Source organism: Myxocyprinus asiaticus, chromosome 8, assembly GCF_019703515.2.
Source record: "Myxocyprinus asiaticus isolate MX2 ecotype Aquarium Trade chromosome 8, UBuf_Myxa_2, whole genome shotgun sequence".
Lineage (NCBI taxonomy): Eukaryota > Metazoa > Chordata > Actinopteri > Cypriniformes > Catostomidae > Myxocyprinus > Myxocyprinus asiaticus.
The window spans coordinates 39064525-39086062 of record NC_059351.1 but is presented as its reverse complement, the minus strand read 5'-3'; the positions used below and the strand labels follow the sequence as shown (position 1 = coordinate 39086062).

The 21538-nt window shown below is 35.4% G+C and overlaps 1 protein-coding gene and 1 long non-coding RNA gene across 2 annotated transcripts; one reads left to right on the top strand and one right to left on the bottom strand.

Moving 5' to 3' along the window:
• Nucleotides 1–223: 223 nt before the first annotated feature.
• LOC127445369 (von Willebrand factor A domain-containing protein 7-like) lies at nucleotides 224–19812 on the bottom strand. Its single transcript, XM_051705407.1, has 15 exons — nucleotides 19682–19812; nucleotides 19122–19321; nucleotides 13231–13515; nucleotides 12904–12997; nucleotides 12587–12715; nucleotides 11788–11974; nucleotides 10653–10822; nucleotides 6095–6207; nucleotides 5741–5857; nucleotides 5328–5537; nucleotides 3464–3596; nucleotides 3108–3257; nucleotides 2751–2840; nucleotides 2140–2405; nucleotides 224–1910 (listed from the first exon to the last, which is right to left on the bottom strand). The coding sequence occupies exons 1-15, from the start codon at nucleotides 19722–19724 to the stop codon at nucleotides 1530–1532; spliced, it is 2568 nt and encodes an 855-aa protein (XP_051561367.1). The 5' UTR covers nucleotides 19725–19812; the 3' UTR covers nucleotides 224–1529.
• Nucleotides 17788–19270, top strand: LOC127445395 (uncharacterized). The gene is made up of 3 exons (XR_007897984.1): nucleotides 17788–17844; nucleotides 18301–18345; nucleotides 19124–19270. It is a non-coding gene; the product is annotated as an uncharacterized LOC127445395 (long non-coding RNA).
• Nucleotides 19813–21538: the final 1726 nt, after the last annotated feature.

Here is a 21538-nt window from a genome sequence, read left to right as displayed (position 1 = left end):
CTGTGTTATACAAATGTATGTGTAAAACTTTAATTTTTGTAATTAATACTTTAATAATGTATTTTAAGATCATAGGAAAAAAAATCAATTTTATAATAAATATATAATTCTATAATAAAACACAATTTGTATGGACCACTTATTTGGTACAATCATGATTTTATTGTATTTTTGGAGCTTAACAATCTCGGTACCCATTCACCTTTGATTGTAGCCTTTGGAAAATCACAGTTTGGACATTCTGCTAAATATCTCTTTTTGTGTTCCATGAAAATTACATGAGGAATAATGACATGAGGGTAAGCAAAATCATTTTCATTTTTTATTTTTTATGATATAATTTTATTTTTATTATACTGAACATACAGTATGTTTCAGTATTCAGAGTTCAGCTTCTAAATGTGCTGTGTTAGAACACCAGTACACTAGCTATAACTTCCCCCAGTAATTTCACGAGCACAAGGATTCTCTGATGACTGGTGATTTATTGACTGGTTCATAATCAACCAACTCAAGATGCCATGAGAACTAAATACACAAATATAAAGTGAAAACAAAGAATATAAAACACATGAATATATTATATAAATAAATGTTGTCTTTGTAAACATTTTAAACAAAGTTAAGTTCACTTTAAAAGCTTAACTATAGTATTTGTACAGATATTGTTCTCTTCCACACAGCAACACAATCTAACAATCACATATAATATAAATGAAAAACTTACTTCATTGGCTGCTTGTTACCAAAAGGAGAACTTAATCTTGCATCTGATGTCCTTTTTAACTTCATATGAGTAGAATGTAAATATTAGAACTTGAACACTCTTTAACTTTCCATGCAGTGCAGACATCTGTCTTTTTGAGCCAATCTGAGCTTTTTCATAATAAAAGTCTCCACTCAAACCAGCGCTTTACTAAGCAGTTTCAAATTAAAGGTCCCCAACAAGACACTTTAAAAATAATTAAATAAACAAGAAATACAAACTGACTTCTAAGACAGGTACACTAGCATTCATAATATGTTAATATGAGTATGCTAGTTTAAAAAAAACAAAAACACTTTTAAATAAATTCATGAGAGAACAGTCATTCACGAATCACTATTAAAGGAAAAGTTCACGCAAATTGAAAAACATTTTGTCACACAAAGCTGTCTTATGGCTTAAGAAGGCTTGGAGTACAATGCATCAGTCATATGGACTAGTCAATAGTAATTAGAGTTTGGAATGACATGAAGCTAATGATGACAATTTTTTACATTTTGCATGAACTATTCCTTTAACTGTAAAATGTATTCCTGAACTTGATCTGGAATACACATAATAAAAAAATCAGTATTAAGTCCTTTAATTTTAGACCAATGATTTTTATTTCAATTCTGTAGTATTTATACAGGCTTTTTTGTCTGTCATAATTCAAGAAAAGTACAATGAACAGTTGTTATTTGCTGTGGAAAAGTTAAGCAACAATTAATGTACTATGATAGAAGGCCGTTTATTGTAATTTAGGATTGGTCTTTGAGTTATCTTAATCATATATACAGGAAACAAATAATGCCATGAGAGAAAGACACATTGAAAAGTACACAGAATACCATCTACTGGCTTCAGCACTTGCAGCTGAGACAATGAACCACTGCGTAACAAAATTAAAGTCAGTGCCTCCTGGAGCTTGAGCCTCAATGGTGAGTGTGACATCTGTTCCTAACTCTGTGTTGGATGGTGCGGTCACTGTTACAGTTCCCTGAGCGCTGCCCCATATCCCCAGGCTCAGAGAGCCAGAAAAGGATAGGCTGAAGCCACGGTTAGTCCTGGCCCGTATAGTGTAGTTGCCAGCTGTAGTGGTAGAATTCACTGTAAAGTTGAAACTGAAAGGGACTCCAGGCGCAATAAGGCTCTGTGTTTGGGACTGAGAAATAAACAGATATTGAGTTAATATATGCTACAGTATGTCTCTCATACAGTGTAATGCAATTTGACACATATTTTTAGGTTCTGGACAGTCTTTTCTTTAACAAACTCTGGTGTAAATGTAATTGTATATTGCATTTTTTGTTGTTGTAAATGACAGTATTTGTATCTGTGTAATGACTCATAATGTGTTTGCTCTGAGAAATGTTTTCTGTCTTTAAGCTTACCATTATGATAACTCTAGAGCTTCTCTGCTGGGTGGGTGACTGCCTCTGGAATCGGGTAGATGTTGAGGAGGCATTCAACAGCCCATTCAGCTGGACCAGAAATGCCCCCTCTGGGATTCTGTCAAAGTTAACCAGATATTCTGTCCCTACCACTGCTGTGATAGTTCCATTAACAGCACCAGATCCTGAAGCATTAACTAGAAGCACGTCTGTCACTGTGGCTGAGTTTCCTCCAGTTAGAGAGAGAAACAAAGTGGCATTCCCACCTGAACAGCAAACACAGAAAGATAATAAAGGATCAGCATTAATAAAACCCTAATATTGTTTCTCTCTGGACCATTTACCATTCACAACACTGAAAATAATGACTTAAACAATAGCTGAATCGAGATGGATCATCACATGCTTTTCTGAATATGGATGCTTTCTTTAAAGTTTCTAATTTGTGGAAACTCTTAGAAGTGAGCATAGAATTATGAATCCATGTGGTGGTCCCAAACAAAGAAACTTGATTTGTACCTTTCAAACTAAAGTAAAATGACGTTATTTGCATAACTCCATACCGATAGCAACATTCAGAATGTTTTAGAAAGTTGACAATTGTGTCATACCGGTTAAAGGGCGACTGTCTTTTGGAATAAAGTCTCCACGATTTCCATCATATTCCACAAAGTTAAAATAGAAGTCCACAGAACTCTGACCTGTATTTACAATTAAAGTTAACATTGCAGGGAAACTTAATCCATTGAAACAAAATGTTGAAATTGACACAAAAAATAGTAGTGAACTGTCTGTGAATTTTTCAAATTTTTAAAAAGCCATGTTATTGCTAAAATTCCAAGCATTGTGCAACTTTAGGGAAAGAAATGATCAAACTGGGATAAAAAAAAAGAAAAGAAAAGCTGAACAAACAGATATCTACAACGATACTCAGAAACCATATTGAGTCAAATGCAGAAAAACTTTACCAAAGACTTTCAGGGTATAGAAGCTTGTAGAATTAATGCTTATTCTCCATTGCCCTGTCTGGTTGCCAGAAATCTGTAACATCCACCAATTTCCTGCATTCTGGGTACTACCCAGAGGGCCATTTCCCTCTGACCCTGACTGAGACACACCTGAAAGGAAGGGGGAAAACATAAATGCAGTTATATTAACAGTGACTTACATTCAGAATATTAGCATACCATATCTAATTATCAAACAGTCATAGCAATAATACAGGAACCTTAATGAGCTACCTGCCATCTCAACTTTAAAGATCTGTGGGGAGTTAAAAAGAGAACAGTCAGAGACTGATTTGTTTAGAGTTATTCTGGCTCACCTGTAGGACTGTAGAGTGTAAAGACTGGAGAATCCCCAGTTACATACACAGTCACATTCGACAGAGTCTCATCCAACACAAAAGAGAAGTTTTCGGCCTTGGCTGGATTTCTCACCACCTGAAGAACGGTCACCTTCAAGAAACAGTGATGTATCAATATTAGATTCAAATAAGAAATTAATAATAAACTAGATAATGTAGATAAAGTTTGTCAAGACAAACTTAAATGTTGGCTTGAAAAAGCCTTGTCTGAAAGTTTAAACTAGTTTAAAAAAATGTTAAGTTTGATGGATATACAGACATTACAGTAAGACAAGCAGCCAGCTAGCTGAATAGTCAGACAGACTGTTACATAGATATTCAGATAAACCATCAGAAAGAGAGAGAGAGAGAGAGAGAGAGAGAGAGAGAGAGAGAGCAACTAAAAGGAATAATCTGGGTTAATTGTTGGGCCAATTGACAGCATTTGTGGCATAATGTAGATTACCACAAAATTAATTTAATTTTTTTTATAAAAAATAAAAAATCTAGGTTATAGTGACGCACTTACTGTACAATGGAAATTAAGGAGGGCAATTTTTTAGGGTTTAAAGGCAGAAATGTAAATCTTAAATTGTATAAAAGCATTAAATACATTCCTTCTTCTGTCATAACTTTTGTATTATTTGAGCTGTAAAGTTGTTTAAATTGTAATTTTTACAGTCGTCTTTGGATATAAGTGGTTTCAGCGTTACGTCGTTATAAAATTGGACATACTGTAATTTTACACAGAATAGGTTAGTAAGCGATTTTATCGAACTAAAATTTGATAAAACTAGCACGTGCAGTGTTTACGTCTTTTGGCTATAAATTTTTTTATTTACTGTATCTATATTCTGTGGATCTATTCTTGTGCACTGAGGCCTTTTTACGCAATTTGGTTTCCAGTGGTCGCATTTCCAAATTGCCTGAAAACTGACAATCACACTATTTGGTCAGTGCAGCCAGCCCACTATTGTGTTATGGAGCCCCAAATTTTGCGGGTCATTTTATTTAATGTATTTATTCTTATGGATCTAATTTTATATATTATCACCTATCTAAGGAATTTACTTGCGATTCATTTTGGGAAATCTGAGCACTTTGCTCAGCCAGCCAGTTAGAAATAAATAGGCCTATCATACTAGGAGAACTGGACCTCGTAAATATCAAGTAAGTTCCATATAAAGGCCTTAATGCATAAGAAAAGGTTAATAACCCTATATTTAAAAGGAAATGAAAAGCAATTTAGAAGAGATCACCATAGTTTATTGTGAGCATGCTAAACTTAGAGAAAAACATCGAAGTGGTAAGTGAACTGACACTTATAATCGATCAGTTCTGCCAACCAGCGAGACATCAAAGTCCTATCATCATCTCAACTGCAAGCAGAAAACAATGCAAGGCCAGACCTTTTATATTTGCGCAACTCGCTAAAAGTGTAAAGACGAGCTTAGCCCTCTATGGGTAGCGCAATGGCTTGTCCATTCTCTCGCTATTGCATGTATTGTACTAATGGTGGCACGCATAGGTTTCCGACCCTTGGGCTACCCTTTTAAACAACTCCTCAACGTCCATGCAGTAAGCAATCTGTTCTCCAACCCATATCCCCTTGTTAATAGTAGCCTACAGCCCACAGCACAAATAGCAAGACATAAAATGTAAAAATAGGAAATTGGTGAGAATTTGTTTATTAAATTGTATTTTTCTGAAGTTACAATTTAGAAAAGTAAAATTTAAGAAAAGATGATCAAATGTCCATAATCTATTGCTGAAATAACCGGAATTGGATTGGCATGGTCTGAAAAATAAATTTTGAAGCATTACAGGGACCATTCGATCATACCAGTGCAGAGGTAGATGTATCTGGAATGACTTTCGTGGCCTGAGGCAGTGTGGCCTTTGTGACTTCTATGACCTGTCCACCAGAAGCATGGGCCAGGTCTCTGTACAACTGTATCTCTGACTGAGACATTGCTCTTGATGAAGAACTCTGTCGTTCCGAGACGCTTCTTCTTTTACGGAATGAGGTAGAGTGTGTCAGCATAAAATTCACCTGGGTGGTGAGCAGAGAGAGAGAGAGAGAGAGAGAGAGAGAGAGAGAGAGAGAGAGAGCACAGATAGTATATAGACAGTATTATAAAAAATAAAAATTTATAGATATTAAGACATCTGTAGCATCACTTAACCAGAGAGCTGAGCCGAATTAAATGAACAAATTCAGCAGTGATGACACACAAGTGTCCAACAGTTACTCACTGTTGACTTGGTGCTTTCTATCAGGGCCTCAATTGTGCTTTTTAATTCCGAGTCCTTTGCTGCAGCATCAGTGAAAACAAAAATGTTTGAAGATGGAGGAGCTCCAGCAAGCGCCAACTAGAGAATCATGAATTACCGAAACAGAAAAGACTGGAATTTTTCAGATTCACATTCATTTATTTTCAGTCAGACAAAACTTTGGTGGAGATTTGGCTTAAACTTCATAGTATCTTGTATGGTTAAACAAATATTTCACCATTAGTTTTTGTTTGATCTTTTTTTTTTTTTTTTTTTCATGCCAAAAGAAGGTTTACAATTGTGTCCACCTGTACACACACATGCAAATGCACACACCAGCAGTCCTGATAAGCACATCTCTGGGGCGTCTCCTTCACCAGATGCTGTAAGGGAATTCATTTTCTCTTTGAAAATATCTGCATTCTCAGTCCTTATAAGAGGTCCAAAACCTGCAGTCATAACACACACACTCAACATCTAGGTTTTATATCATTGTGGGCACTCTTCATTGATTTCCATGCATTTATGGATTTTATACAGATCTATTGATAATTTCAATCCCCTAAACCTAACCCTACCCCTAAACCTAATCCTCACAGAAACCTTTTTGCATTTTTACATTTTCAAAATAAATAAATTAAAATAAAAAAATTTAAATAAACATAGCGTTATTTTTAATAAGCCATTTCCCTCATGGGGACCACTGCCTGGGCCCCACAATGTAGGTGATCTCAGTTTTTACTATCCTTGTTGGGACATTTGGTCCCCACAATGTAGTATAAACAGGTACACACACACACACACACACAAATCACTATAGAGTTCTACAATAACAAAAACATCCACAGTTCATAGATTTAACAGAAAATCACCAACAATCATAAAGTTGCTCAATCATCAATCATCAAATCGTCAGCAACCAAAAACCAAAAAAAAAAAACCAAAAAACAAAAAAATGAAAAATGGCCTTCATAGGGGGACGTTTAGTCTAATTCACCTACGCCTTTAAAATGAGTGTGACACAACTATTCTATGAATTGCAATACCTCCTGAGCAGAGGTGGATAGAGTAGCCAAAAACTGTACTCAAGTAAAAGTACAATTATTAAAAAATAAATAAATAAATAAATAAATTACTCAAAGAGAAGTAAAAGTGCTAACATAAATAATTACTTGAGTAAGAGTAAGAAAGTATCCAATTAAAAGAGTACTCTAGTAGTGAGTAACTTGTTACTTTCACAAATGACATAATGGATGCTAACTCCCTACATTCCATTGCATAATACACATTTAACATGTATTACAGAATTATTATTATTATTATTATTATTATTGTTATTATTGATGGAAATTCTGTCATCATTCACCATCATGTTGTTCCAAACCCGTATGACTTTCTCTCTTCCATGCAACACAATAAGGAGATTTTAGATAGAATGTTAGCCTTGTTTAATTTCAGTGAATGTGTTTTTTTTCCTCTATATTTTGAAAGTGAATGGTGACTGAGTATGTCAGTCCCTAACATTCTGTCTAACATCTTTTGGGTTCCACAGAATACAGAAGGTCACACGGGTTTGGAACCACATGAGGTTAGGGAAATGATGATGGAATACTAAATTATGGCTGAGCTATCACTTTAAAGGGGTAGTTCACCCAAAAAGGAAAATTCTCTCATCATTTACTCACCCTCATACCATCCCAGAAGTGTATGACTTCCTGTCTTCTGCAGAACAAATTCAGATTTTTAGAAGAATATTTCAGCTCTGTAGGTCAGTACAATGCGAGTTAATGGGTGCCAAAATTATTATGCTCCATAAAGCAAATGCAGGCACCATATAAGTAATCCATACGAGCAGTTAAATCCATATCTTCAGAAGTGATATGGTAGTTGTGGGTGAGAAACAGATCAATATTTTAGTCATTTTTTGCTAGAAGTTCTTCTCCCAGCCCAGCAGGGGGCGATATGCAGAGAAGAATGTTAATCACCAAAAACACAAGAAGAAGAATGTGAAAGTGATCTGTTTCTCAACCACACCCAGGGGCGTAGATTCCAGGGGGGATGGGGGGAGGTAACTCCCCAATAATCAAAACAAGCAAGTACAAACCCCCCAAAATTGATACCATAATCAATGGAAACATGTAAATGCTTCACGCTGCAACCTCCCCAATGTTCAAGCCAAATCTACGCCCTTGTCCACACCTATCATATCGCTTCTGGAGATATGGATTTAACCACTGGAGTCTTATGGATTACTTTTATGATGACTTATGTGATTTTTGTTTAGCTTAAAATGTTGGCACCCATTCACTTGCATTGTATGGACCAAAAGAGCTGAGAAATTCTTCTAAAAATCTTAATTTGTGTTCTGCAGAAGAAAGGAAGTCATACACATCTGGGATGGCATAAGGGTGAGTAAGTCATAAGATAATTATTTTTTTTGGGGGGGTGAACTATCCCTTTAAGGGCTCTTGTCAGATCTGGATGAATTTGCCAATAGGAGGAGAGGTTTGGAAACCTTTCTAGTAATTATTACAGTGAAAACATGAACAATGTCCCAGAGGGAAATATAAACCAAAGCAAAATCATATTTTATGATCTACTTTCACTATTTCATAGTTTTTAGTTGTTAGTTCAGTGTCAAAAGAATTTAGATCATTAGTCCTGTACAGCTGTACCACCGCTCCCTAAACGCAGAGTACGCAGTCTGCGTAGGGCACCACGTGCAGAAATGCTGTCTGTTCATGCTCCAGTTGTCAATAATGCGATCGTCAGAGTAAAACGTTTACATTTAACGTGGATGTTTACATGGATTTATACAGTTAATCAGCTCGGAGTAGCTGCGATAGTTTCCAGTACACCTGCAAGGGCACGGGTTAAATGCGTAAATACTGCTTATGGCATGTGGGATGTGGGACATAGCACACTGATATACTGCTGCAGATTTGAAAATGTACACTTAAAAACTGATGTCACAAGAGCCCATATTTACAGAATCACCCTGAAAATGACAATCAACATGTCATAGAAAATCCTGCATTATCATTAGAGCAAAAACTTACAGTACCTGCAATTTTAATCTTGAAATATCCACTTGTCTTGGTGTTAAATGAAGGCATTGCATGACGAAACTATTCTTTTTTCACTGTGCGGAGCGAAGAAAGTGTTTCACTTAGTTAGAAGAGCATGATGCTGCAGCAGTGATGGACTCGGCTTGAGTGACACTGTGACAGCGCGTGCAGCTGTGTGAACTTCTGCGGTCGTAAAAGTCCCATTCAATAATCTCTCAATAAATGACGCATTAATTAAAATTAAATCCAGTAATGAATGCCGCCAATTGTAATGAAATAAAAGTAAAAAAATTTCATTTGAAATTTACTTGAGTGAGAGTAAAAAGTACTTACTTTTAAACCTACTCTAAAGGTAATTTTTTTCCCCAAAAAAGTTACTCAAGTAAATGTAATGGAGTAAATGTAGCACGTTACTAGCCACCTCTGCTCCTGAGACCGAGCCGTTCATTTCTGGCCTCTGTAGAGGACATTTTGTTTATCGTATTTCTCAGAGACCAAATGCCACAGTGGTTATCTTTCAAGTCAGTTCACTCGGCAGCCATCTTTGGAATGCTTCCGGCAGGATGGGCAGCTATTTTTCTATTTAAATAAGTGGCATAAAAGTACAGCTTCCTATCTACTTGAATGGGGAAAGACCGAAATCTCCAAAGCGGTTCACCAAGTTTACGATCAAAGAACATATTTCAAATCAGCAGTAAAATCTGCCAACAAAGGTATCATAAATTGTGCTTCTTTATCTCAGATCACACTAAAAAGTGCTATCTTAGGCTGGTTCAGTTAATGCGCATGCGATCTTGAGTTGACTGACAGGCGATGTCTGTATCTGAAAGGTGATTGGCTCTTTTACTTATAAGGCAGGACTTCCTTTTCTACATCCATTGGCCGTTGGGCATTCCAATTTCTCCCATTCACTTTAATACCAGTGGTTTGTCTGTGCTAAAATGTTTATGGATTTATTCACTGATTTTAGATTGCCAGTTCTGTATGTGAAATACTTAAATTGTTAAACTAAAATTGTTAGAGAGACATTACTTTGATATAGGGGAGAGTGGGGCTTGTTTTCACTAGGGTTAGGCTAAACTGTATCTAGGTAACTATAAGGTTTTGAGTCGAAAGTCTCCAATGTGTAGTTCAAAACCCTCTTCACTTAGAATAATTTTTGTGAATTCAACTTAATTGAATTAAACTTCAGTACCATCACATTTTTGCTATAGCTTTTACAACCCGATATCAGGAGATTTTATAACAATTATACGAGATGGTAAAATCGTATGAAATTGTACAAGTTGATTAATACAAGATTGTACACTTTGAATGGAATCATAACCAAGTCCCACCCCTAACCCAACCCCTAAACCTTACTATGAGTTGAATAGGGAAAAAGTTCTGAAAGTTGCACGTTTATGTATGCAAAATGTGCAAGAGACTGTGTTGGCTGCTAGGTATACAAATGAACACAATAAAACCACAATAGTGAAAATGAGGCAAAGGTCAACCTTTTCATGGGTATATGTGTATATGGGTATATGCATTATAAAAGTCAGGTTGATATGTTTTTTTGTTTTGTTTTTTACCAATTAAAAGTTAACAATTTGTTGGTTTGATATTTTTTTCTGATTGTATGTAGTTGTCATGAATTGTTTTGTGCTTCATGTTTTAAATGTTGTTGATTTTGTTGAATTGCATTTTTGTAGCCAACATTTCAAGTTATGTGGTAAATAGACTTTCAAATTGACCCCAAGGATCACTTATTTTGGGCTTGTTTTTCCAGTTCAGGTTGTTTTTAGGTTGCTCTTCAAAATCTGGCAACACTGAACTATACCTACCTGGATCATTAAAAGCAACTAGAATATATTCTGAAGGTTCCTCTGATGTTCCTCTCCTGCTGTCTATGATACTGAAGGACACTCTCTTGGCCTCTGCAATATCATCAGACATACTGGCTGTGGTGTCAATCACAAAAGCCAGCACTGATGTCTGACTGAGCCCCATCAATCTGAGAGAGAAAGATGGCATCAATATATATACATGCATATACAATACAAAATACCAATGAATCTGACTCAAACTATCAGTTATAGGATCTGTTGCATTATACTGTATGGCAGTGAATTGTGATTCTCCTGAATCATTTCAGCTGCATCAAATTTCAGCAGCTAATGAGTCATCATTAGCTGATCTTCATTATAGTATATGTGAAGAGCCTTCCCAACCACCATAACATGGTAAAATGGCAGAAATATTGAATTGTGGTCTGTTGTGAAGTGCCCATTACATGTGGTGTATCATGTAGAGCAGTGGCATAACAACAGGCAGTGCAGGGTGTGCAGTTGCACTGGGGCCGGTATAAAAGTGTGGCCTGTGATGACCGGTAAAAAGATTACTTGTGACTTCACCGCAAACTCTGCTGAAAATGACCCTGTATGGCAAAGTAAGGGGGGCCTAACAGGTACTATGCTCTGGAGACCATAAGATTCAAAGCACGCCACTGATGTATAGAAACTTGTGAAAAAATGTAGTCAGAGAAGTTTAATTCATCAAATTGTTTGATAGGTAAGAAACAATGGGCCTTTTCCAAAAGCTAGTGATCTGCCTCAGAAGGCAGCATTTTAAGGCATCATAGCTGGGCTATGTTGGCCAATACAGGTAGGCTGCTTCCTATGTACAGTAGGCAGGAGTGAAGCAGCTCACTATGTCTTGGAACAGACCGAATGAAATTTTTGGCAGTGGCTCAGTGGCAAAAATTTGGCAGCGGCTGATTGGTGCATTTCTTTGTTGTTGTTAGGTATTTCTGAATAATAGATCAATTCTATTTATTTCTAAATCAAATCATTTAGAATTTCAACTCAGTCTTAATTACAGATTGGTAATTTGAGAAAACTTATCAATGCCAAGGCACAAGAATGTGCTCCAAAAATCAACAGTGTAAAAAAAGAGAGAAAAAAATAAAAGTTTTCATACCGAAGAAAGGCTGTGTTGTTTGTGGCCAGTCGAATATCTTCCAGCACTTCCATGGTTGCGTTGATGGCCAGGTTAGCAGCTCTGTTGTGAAGAAAGCCATGTTGTGAGCTGATCGTATCCTTATTGATTCCTCCAGTGGGTTCTCTTCTACTTGTTAAGTCAAAGAAGCCACCATGGCTACACTTGCCTGAGTGAGAGAAAAGGTTATAACTTTGTATAAAACAAGTGTTTTGAGTACCAGTAGATTTGTATAAGAAATAAAAATATATATTAAAAATGGTCTCACAAATGTTATCAAAGTATATTACATTGAGTTCCAAAGTTCCAAAAATGTGCTCTCAATATCATGCAACGAGCACAATGCAGGGTGTCTGATCATGTTCCTAACCACATATACTGTACATTTTTAACACACTTCACCTTTAGTCAAAGACATCCTTCTATAATTATATTCAGCTAAAGTCTTGTCACGTGTTCAAGGTGTTGGGTTACCAACTTTTTGTCATGTGAATATGGGACACTTCACTGTTTTCAGTGCTGAGAGGGACCAGGGCCCTCTGAGCATTTTGTAGCTTCAATATGAGACACAACGTGCAGTATGGGATGTTTTGAGCAATACGGGATGGTGCCATCCAATGAAATACAAGGATATACAGTAATGGACGTCAGAATTTTGGCCAAAATATGTTACGTCCCGGCTAATACAGGACAGTTGACAACCCTATCAAAGTTGAAGACAAGTTTATGATAGCCTATGAAAGCCAATGCTGCATTAAACCCTTCTGCTAAGCTGTCATACCTGCAGGTTTGGAATTGGAGAAAAGGCCGGTATATCCTGTAGTTAATATCTTCTGCTGCAGGATCTCTGGGAGAATGTTGTCACTGCAGTCGTCTCCATTGCAGCTTTTACATGTCGGTGTTTTGGGGCCTAGACATCCATACATTATATAACTGTGTGTGGCATTACACTATTTTTAAAGTGTGGCCAAACAAAAAATGCTAAAATAAAGACAGGTTGGCAATTGCCATGTTATAGCTGATTAGAGAATGTAGCTCTGAGGTAGAGATGAAAGAAACCACTTTAAGACATTTCTGTCTTTGTGACTCTTGCTATACCTGCTAGGTTGTTGAGGGGAAGGTCAGATCTAGTCATGTTACGGAGAGGTGTGGTGAATCCTAATTCCACCCAGTTACTGTGGCTATAGAAATCCTGCAAAACACATTCATTGGTTATATTGATTTTGTCGAAAATTACCTAATTTTTTCTCTTCAGAAAACTAATATCCTTAATACAATGCTATAATGAAAAGCAGGAAAGAGTGAAACTGCACCTTAGATTTTGAACTTTCGTAAAACAATGCTATGTTAATTAGATTAAAAAATAATAATAATAAATAAATAAAAAATTGCACTTTAAAATTGCATTGAAGAAAGACAGCTTACCTGTAAAGTATGGAAAAGAGCCCCCAGTCTGACACGTGCAGAATTGTAGTTCTCCTGTTTCATGCTGGCCTTCACTGCAGCCAGTCCTTGAGTAATAATATCCCGTGCCTCAATGAAAGCCTCATTATCAACATGAGGTGGATCAGTCAGTAAGTATACTAAATCCACAGCTGCATTGCTGAGATAAATCTTGGCAATGGCCAAAGTAAAACTGAGTGTGGATAGGGCAGCATATGAATTTGAGCAGGCTGCTCGGACAGAAGCTACAGTCAGTTTGTTGTTGATCTAGTAAGCGGGTATAGAAATGGGAAACAGACAAAAAAAAATTTTTTTCCATGAGCTCACACTTTTTGAATTCTTGGAAAAATGTGACCTTTTAATGGCTATTAATGGGATAGTTCACCCAAAACATTTTAAATTCTCTCATTATTTACTCACCCTCATGCAATCCCAGATGCGAATGACTTTCTTTCTTCTACAGAAAACAAATTAAGAATATTTCAGCTCTGCAGGTCCGTACAATGCAAGTGAATGGGTGCCAACATTTTGACACACCAAAAAGCACATAAAGGCATAATAAAAGTAATCCATACGACTCCAGCGTTTTAATTCATATTTTCAGAAGTGATATGATAGGTGTGAGTGAGAAACAGATAAATATTTAAGACATTATTTGTTATAAATTCTTCTCCCTGCCCAGTAGGGGGCAGTATGCATGAATAATTTGAATCACCCAAAACGTAAGAAGAAGTATGTGAAAGTGAGCTGTTTCTCACACACACCTATCATATCACTTCTGAAGATATTGGTTTGACCACTGGAGTCTTATGGACTTATGTGATTTTCGGAGCTACACAATTTTGGCACCCATTCACTTGCATTGTATGGACCAAAAAAAGCAGTGAAATTCTTCTAAAAATCTTCATTTGAGTTCAGCAGATGAAGAAAAGCCATACACATGGGATGGCATGAGGGTGAATAAATGATGAGAGGATTTTCATTTTTGGGTGAAATATTCCTTTAAGTGCATGGTTAATATTCATAACATGGAAATAGTTGGTAATAAAAAGTAAATTATTATTAACCAATAATTATTGTCATACACTAATTTGTTTGAATGAATGTTTTTGTTTACTGGACTTTCTCTCTCTTACAAAGCCACTAAAAAAAATAGACTGAATGTTTGTTTTTTTTGGTTTTTTTTATTTTTTTTATTGTCCTCCCAAATGTGTAAGTCTCACGGTTTTCTCTGAATTTGAGCATATTTTCAAACACTTCAAACATCAGTTGCTGTCTAAAACCCTTAAATGAGTGGCACTTATCCTAAAGACATTTTTATGGTTATTTGTGACAGAAAACCTCTTGTAAAATGTAGGTGGCAACCAGGGTCAGACTTTAACATAAGCTCAGGGTAAAAAATAACACAGACATTGTAAAAATGCCCCCAAACTTCAAAATATGGGAGTGAAAAATGTCCCCCTAAAGAATTTTTCTGTTATGTTTGTGTCATCTGATATATTGTATCAGCCTTGTATGTTATCAGACAAAACATTTTTATTCCTATTTCATTTATTAATATAGTCGTAGTCTACAACGTAATTAGATTGAAAGTGTATTTCAGTTAATTGATTAAAAAGTATTTTACATGAAAGGATGAAACACACAGTGGTTTTATATTGTTACAAAGAAATTGTGCCCACATAAAGGTAAAAATGCCACAACAAAATCAATTCCAGGTGGTAAATATTTCCCCATAATGAAAAAGGTAATTACTGACACTGGTGGCAGTAAGAAAGATCAATGACCCAACCCCCAAAAACATCTGGTAAGAGTGTAAGAGACTGTCAACCCTACATCTAGGATACCATCAAAAGATGGTATTAAGCAAGATTTGAGCTACAGTATGATTATGGGACATATAAAAAATTAGCTGAAGGGAGAAAAACATTTCAATTGATGATTGAAATATACAAATACTCAAACCAAATATTCATATATTTTGTATATTTAGATTTATGATTTGTATGTATAAAATATACAACATACAGAATGCAAACTGCCTCCTCTTATAATGGCATATAAACCAAGAGTACGTAAGTAGTAACTATTTGTATTAGCTTTTTAGAAGTCACAGTTTTGTAAATCTCTGTTATTAATTTTCTGTATTTAGTTTAGCTCTGAATGAAACTGTTCTATCTCTTTATGTTAGTTTTCATTTATTCTGAGTCTTTCTGGTAGGAATGTTTATTAATGTGCACTGTCCATGTAAATTTTAACTAAATAAAATAAATTTTAGGGCTGTCAATCGATTATAATCGCAATTAATCACATACATCATTATTTGCTGAGAAATGCCCTCAATACAGATAATTCATATAAAATGCATAATAATTCAAATATTTACAAATATAATATGTAGGATCCTATAATAAATATATAAAACGGATTCAAATTCAGTTTGAAATAAACTGCATTATTGTGACAGATGGATAAAGCGTTGATTAGACAATACAGCAAGTGGCTTAAGTGAACTCATTATATCGAGTATTATTTTATTATTCTCATATCATTGAACAAGCCTACAGTTGACAGGACTCTGTTTAGCACCGAGTTCATCATTGTGTCCAGTTCTCACAGTACGCATTCTTGCGTACCGTCTGTGCTATTTTTAATTGTCGCTCTACAGTACGCAGGGTTGGGGAGTAATGGAATACATGTAATGGGATTACGTATTTAAAATACAAAATATAAGTAACTGTATTCCACTACAGTTACAATTTAAATCGTTGGTAATTAGAATACAGTTACATTCAAAAAGTATTTTGATTACTGAAGAGATTATTTTGCATTTTATTTTCATTTGTTTCATTTAATATTTATTGCTTTCAGATGGAATATATTTATACATATAAATGATGCGATCCAAAGTGCATTTGAACAGCGGTGAAACACTTTCTTATGATGTGTTACATTCATACGAGCAGACAGAGAAGTACGTTTGAAGTAAGTTTGGAGCAGAAGAAATAGAAATAAACCTTGTGTAAATTGTCAGCTTTACGCTAAGCTAAAATGCTATTTCTAACCATTTTACATGCATGTGTTACCAGGCACAATCTTGTTTTTTATAAAGAAAATTCACGTTAGATCATAATTTCTTTCTTTCTTGTTAGACCTTTGATATTAATGCAAAAATCTTATTCTTGATAATTGTTTATTGTTTTCCTGTAAAAATATCAAAAAATCCTTAAAACAAGATCAGTTTGATTTATCTAGTTTTAGAAACAACACTGCATAAGATATTTAGGTTTTTCAGAGAATGTATTTTTAACATGTGTATTTTGTCTTACTGTACTGGCAGAGTTTTTACAGTCAAAACAAGTGAAAAAATCTACCAGTGCTGAAGAAGTAATCCAAAGTATTTAGAATACATTACTGACCTTGAGTAATCTAATGGAATACGTTACAAATTACATTTTACAGCATGTATTCTGTAATCTGTTGTGGAATACATTTCAAAAGTAACCCTCCCGACTCTGCATGTGTGTGCCTCAGACGGACATGTTCTGAGTGTCTCACTGGAATTCAGCATCATAAGCGGCACATTTTTAAGATGCTTTGTCAAACTAAAAGTTGTGAAAACTTGAAAATTGCGTCTTAAGATTCCTGTACACTGTTGGACTTCGTCCTGTGCGGTTCTCACTCGGTGGCTGCTCCTTATGAGGTTTGTTGAGGTGCGCTGCCACCAATTGACGCATCTCCTAAAAACAGATGTACTTCAAGCTTGAATTGCTCATATAGTAGGAAAATCTGTACTTTTATTACAGAATTTACTTAAACGTCAGGGGCCATAATTGCGTAAAAACAATTTCACATTATTTTTTAGATAATTAATCGCATTAAATAAACGCATTAAATAGACAGCCCTAGTACATATACCATGATTTCTATTGCCGTGTACATGAGAGAACTCATTCACACTGGCTTGTGCTTCAAATTCCCACGTGTATGTGCAAAGTTTAAGCTAGAACCAGTGTGGATGAGCTTTTTTCATTAACGTGCCAAGAGCTATAGTGGCCAAAATTTCAGCGAATAACTTCTTGAATTTAGGTCTATTTTATGGCTTCAGAAGATCTGGAATATAAAGCATGAGTCGTATGGACAACGTTTATAATACTTTTTATGGTAATTTTGCACAATTTTTACACCAGTCTCCATACATTGCTATTGTAAGGAAAAAAACTGACCAGGACATTACCCAAAATTTCTTTAGCATTTTTCAGAAACAGAAAGTCATACCAGTTTGGAATGACATGAGGGTGAGCAAATGGTGACAAAATGATAAGTGTCTCCAGTTTTTAAAGTTTGCCTGAAAACTTGGGTTGTTTTAGAACATGCACTCTCATATACGTCAGAGACTATTTAACAGAGACGGGTCACTTCTATTTTTAAATAGAATGGTAGGAACTGGAATGCCCAGCAGTCAACGGATGTAGAAAAGGCCCTGCCTTACAGATAAAAGAGCCAATCACCTTTTAGATACAGACATTGCCTGTCAAGCGCATGAACATTAGCTGTGCAAGCCGGGAAAATGCCGTGTTTTTAGCATAATCTCAGGTAAAGAAGTATTTATGATACCAGTGTTGTCAGATTTTACTGCTGATTTGAAATATGTTCTTTGATTGTAATCTTGACCAACCATTTTTGAGAGAATTTCACCATTCAAGTAGAAAGGATCTGCACTTGTATGCCGCTTGTTTACATAGAAAATGCCCAGGAGCCTTCCAAAGATAGCCGCCAAATTGACTAACTTTGCATAGGTGCAGCAGACATCAAGATTTTCTCTGGATAATTACTTTGTTGATTTTGTTGTTTTTAAGCAAAACCTATTGTATGCCTTTTGTACCTATTGTATGAAGATTTGGAAAATGATGCACAAGTTGCATGGACTACTTTTTTTTTATACTTTTGCATCCTTTTTTAAGCTGAAAGCAAATACACTATCCACTGACACTGTATTGAAAATGGGACAGGGACAATTCTTTAAAAAAAAATCTCATTTTTGTTCTGCAGTGGAACATTTTCTCTTTGGAATGTTGATAATGGAACAACATGAGGGTGAGTAAATTATGACAGAATTGCATTTTCATCTCAATTTCCAATTTAGGATGAACTATTACATTAATCGAGGACCTAGAGTTGCCACCACGAAGACCTAGAGCGCATTGGGAATTGCACATTCCAAATTGGGAAGAGAAAGGGGAGAAAAAAGCATTTAATTCAGCAACAGCTGATTTTATAGTTTGTTTGAATATGATGAAAATAGTGAATATTGAAAATATTCAATATGAATATTGAAAAAGTTTATTTGAATATCCTTAAACATGCTGCTTCATCAGCAATATCCGGAGGTAGAAAGACTTCAAGGCATTTTTGAATCCATGTTTAAATCATTACAATAACAATAATTATAACTATTTTTACCTGAGAGATAAACATTGTAGTCATAAAATACTAGGTCATAAATACCACCAACAAAACAAGAAACCACCTTAATTTATATAACTTATCTGGACATAGTGCTGAACAGCAGTATTTAACTAAATGTTAAATTATTTTGAAAAAATATTGTAATACACATTGTAATATTTTGTGAATTGGTGTGATTATTAGTATGCTGGGCTGTGTAGTACACGCTACCTGTTCTGTTTATAACAGAACAGGTAGTGTGTTTCACCTCGGTACACCACTACTTGTTAGCTTGTTACTTGAAAAGATACTAGTTTTTGAAAACAGTTGAACTACTGTCACACTTAAAAAAAAAAAAAAAGAAGAAGATACAGTTTCTGTCATTACTTTACTGCCAAAGACTTAATCTTATGTTCTTCTCTTACAGGTAGTGTGAATTCTCGCCCCTGGTCAACAGCGATGTCCCGGCACACTTCTGCAGTCTTCCGGAGGATGGCGATCTGTGTGATTTCTCGGTGGGTGAGGGAGCCATTAGAAGAGAGGGGTTTGAAGGCTGCAGCCAGGGGTGGTTGAGAGAGGGTCCCCAAAAGGAGAAACACAGCCACTATAGCCAGCGAATCCATGACTGTCCACAATCATTGGTGCAATGAGGAAATTTACATATTTGCAATTATGCATCAATTTCTTCTAACACCCAGCATTCCTTAATTCTCTTAGCACTTTATTATTTATGTGAAACTACCAAGACACAACGTTTGCATGAAATATGACATATGTTCAAAAATTATTTTCCAAAAATATTCATATATCATATTTCATATTTATTCAAAATAAATAATAATAATTACAAATCTTATATTTGTTTTTAAAATGTTCAGAATTTTATCTATTGGTTGTCTTTTAGTGGTGAAATTCCCCACTGAAAATATGACATATTACACAATCAGAAAATTTTCACAATTACTTTCAATTAGAAAATAATTACCTTTAGCCGCTTTTGGAGCTTCAAATACTGCTTCTGTCAGCATACTTATATACTTTTACACATTTGAAGAATGTCACCAATCTTGTTACTGGCAAGTATGAGAACTGTACATGAGTGCTGAATGAGAGCAAATAAAAAGCGAAACTAGAAAGAACATGCACAATTGAGCTTTCACAGTATTACACGCCTCTTGCAAACAGATAAAGAGGACTGTTTGGACTGGAATGATGATTGAACTCATTCCTGCACACCTCTGAACAAAGTGTGGGCTTGAAAACTCATCTCAGACATAGCTGGTTTACAGATAACACTATGTAACAAAATTTTTGTTCCTGGGTAGTAAGTGTTATTTCCTAATTGCTTATGCCTCAAAAGAATAGAAAATGACTATTATTCCCCACAAACTTTGCTTTTGTGACCAGGACGGTGATATTTTGAAATTTACCTGTTTTCCAGAACATTCCAGATAGATTCAGTTTCTTTTTAATGGTCTGAGGTTGATTTGAAATCTACATCTCTGCATTTGCACTGTCTCAAAATGTTTCTCCCAACCCCCATGAATTTAAGCGTGCCCCACAAGGGGAGGTCTGTCATTTTATTTTGGTCTTCTATGAATGAAAGTGACATCAAATTCATTTGTAGGCCCTGCCATCTTTGTACTTTCATAATAGTTATTTTAAAATAAAAATGCAAATTTTTAAACAGAAAACATGCTAAATGAGACAAATTAGACAACAAAAATATTTGTATTTCACTAGTGTGAAGAGAACAGTAGGCTATATATGTAGTAGGTGATACTGATCAAATTGCTTTCAGTCTGTTGCTCTGACAGTAAATGGAGTTAATCTGTTGTCAGTCTATATTTGAGGAGTGGGAAATGAAAAAATAAAATAAAAATCGAAGCATAAACAAATACTTCTGTAAGTTTACAAAACCATAAAGGAACATACTCTTAAATTAGTACATGCTGTCTGCCACTTCTGTGAACATTGGCATAAATACATTTGCAATTTTTCTTATTTGTACTGTATACAAATGCTTTGCAAAGGATATGACCCCTCCAGCTGTCATAGATTCATATTCAGAGAATTTGTCAACCAAAATGAGTTTTTCAATGGCTGATTTTTTATTTTTTACCCCAATCCTAAATGTGGTTAAAGCCTTTCAAATATTTATATATATTTAACCCTAAAGTGCTACATTATTTCAATCCTGTCACAGTAAGTTTGGAATTCATATGCTTATAATTTGAATAGACAACAGAGTCAATTCTGGTACTATAACTCAATTTATAAACATTTAAGCAACTAATGGTATATGTATGTCTTTTGCACTGTACACATAGAGTAAAATCAATTAAAACTCCCTGATGAAAAAAAAAAATCTGCTTAAACCAATCTAAAATTGTTGGCTGTTCTTAGATGGTTTAAGGTGGTCAAAGCTGGTTTAGGCAGGTCTCCCAGCCTGGCCAAGCTGGTCTACTGGGATGGTCAAACTGGTGCTCAACTAATTTTGCTGTTAGTCCAGCTTGATCCCCATGTCAGCTAGCAGCTTCTCTAATCTGAAGCAATTTAAAAGCTACATGAAACAAAACAGGATGAATAGGACTCAAATAAATTTGGTGTGAGTGCAGAATAAGCTGCATGAGAGCAAATAAAAAGTAAAAACAGAAAGGAACATACGCACAATAAAGATTACATGCCTGTTACATGCCTCTTGCAAACAGATAAATAGGGCTGTTAAGACTGGAATGATGGTCGCGTTCATTCCTGCACTATTCTAAAAACAAAAGCGTGCACACAAAAAATGTAACCCACACATACAGAAACCGTTTCAAAGATAAAAACAACAACAAAA

Coding starts and splice junctions, on each gene's coding strand:
- LOC127445369 (XM_051705407.1), bottom strand. CDS start 19,724: ATGCTGACAGAAGCAGTATTTGAAGCTCCAAAAGCGGCTAAAG. Junction 5,538..5,740: donor TAGAAAGCACCAAGTCAACA/GTGAGTAACTGT, acceptor CTCACCACCCAG/GTGAATTTTATGCTGACACA. Junction 3,597..5,327: donor ATACATCTACCTCTGCACTG/GTATGATCGAAT, acceptor TGTTTCTTGAAG/GTGACCGTTCTTCAGGTGGT.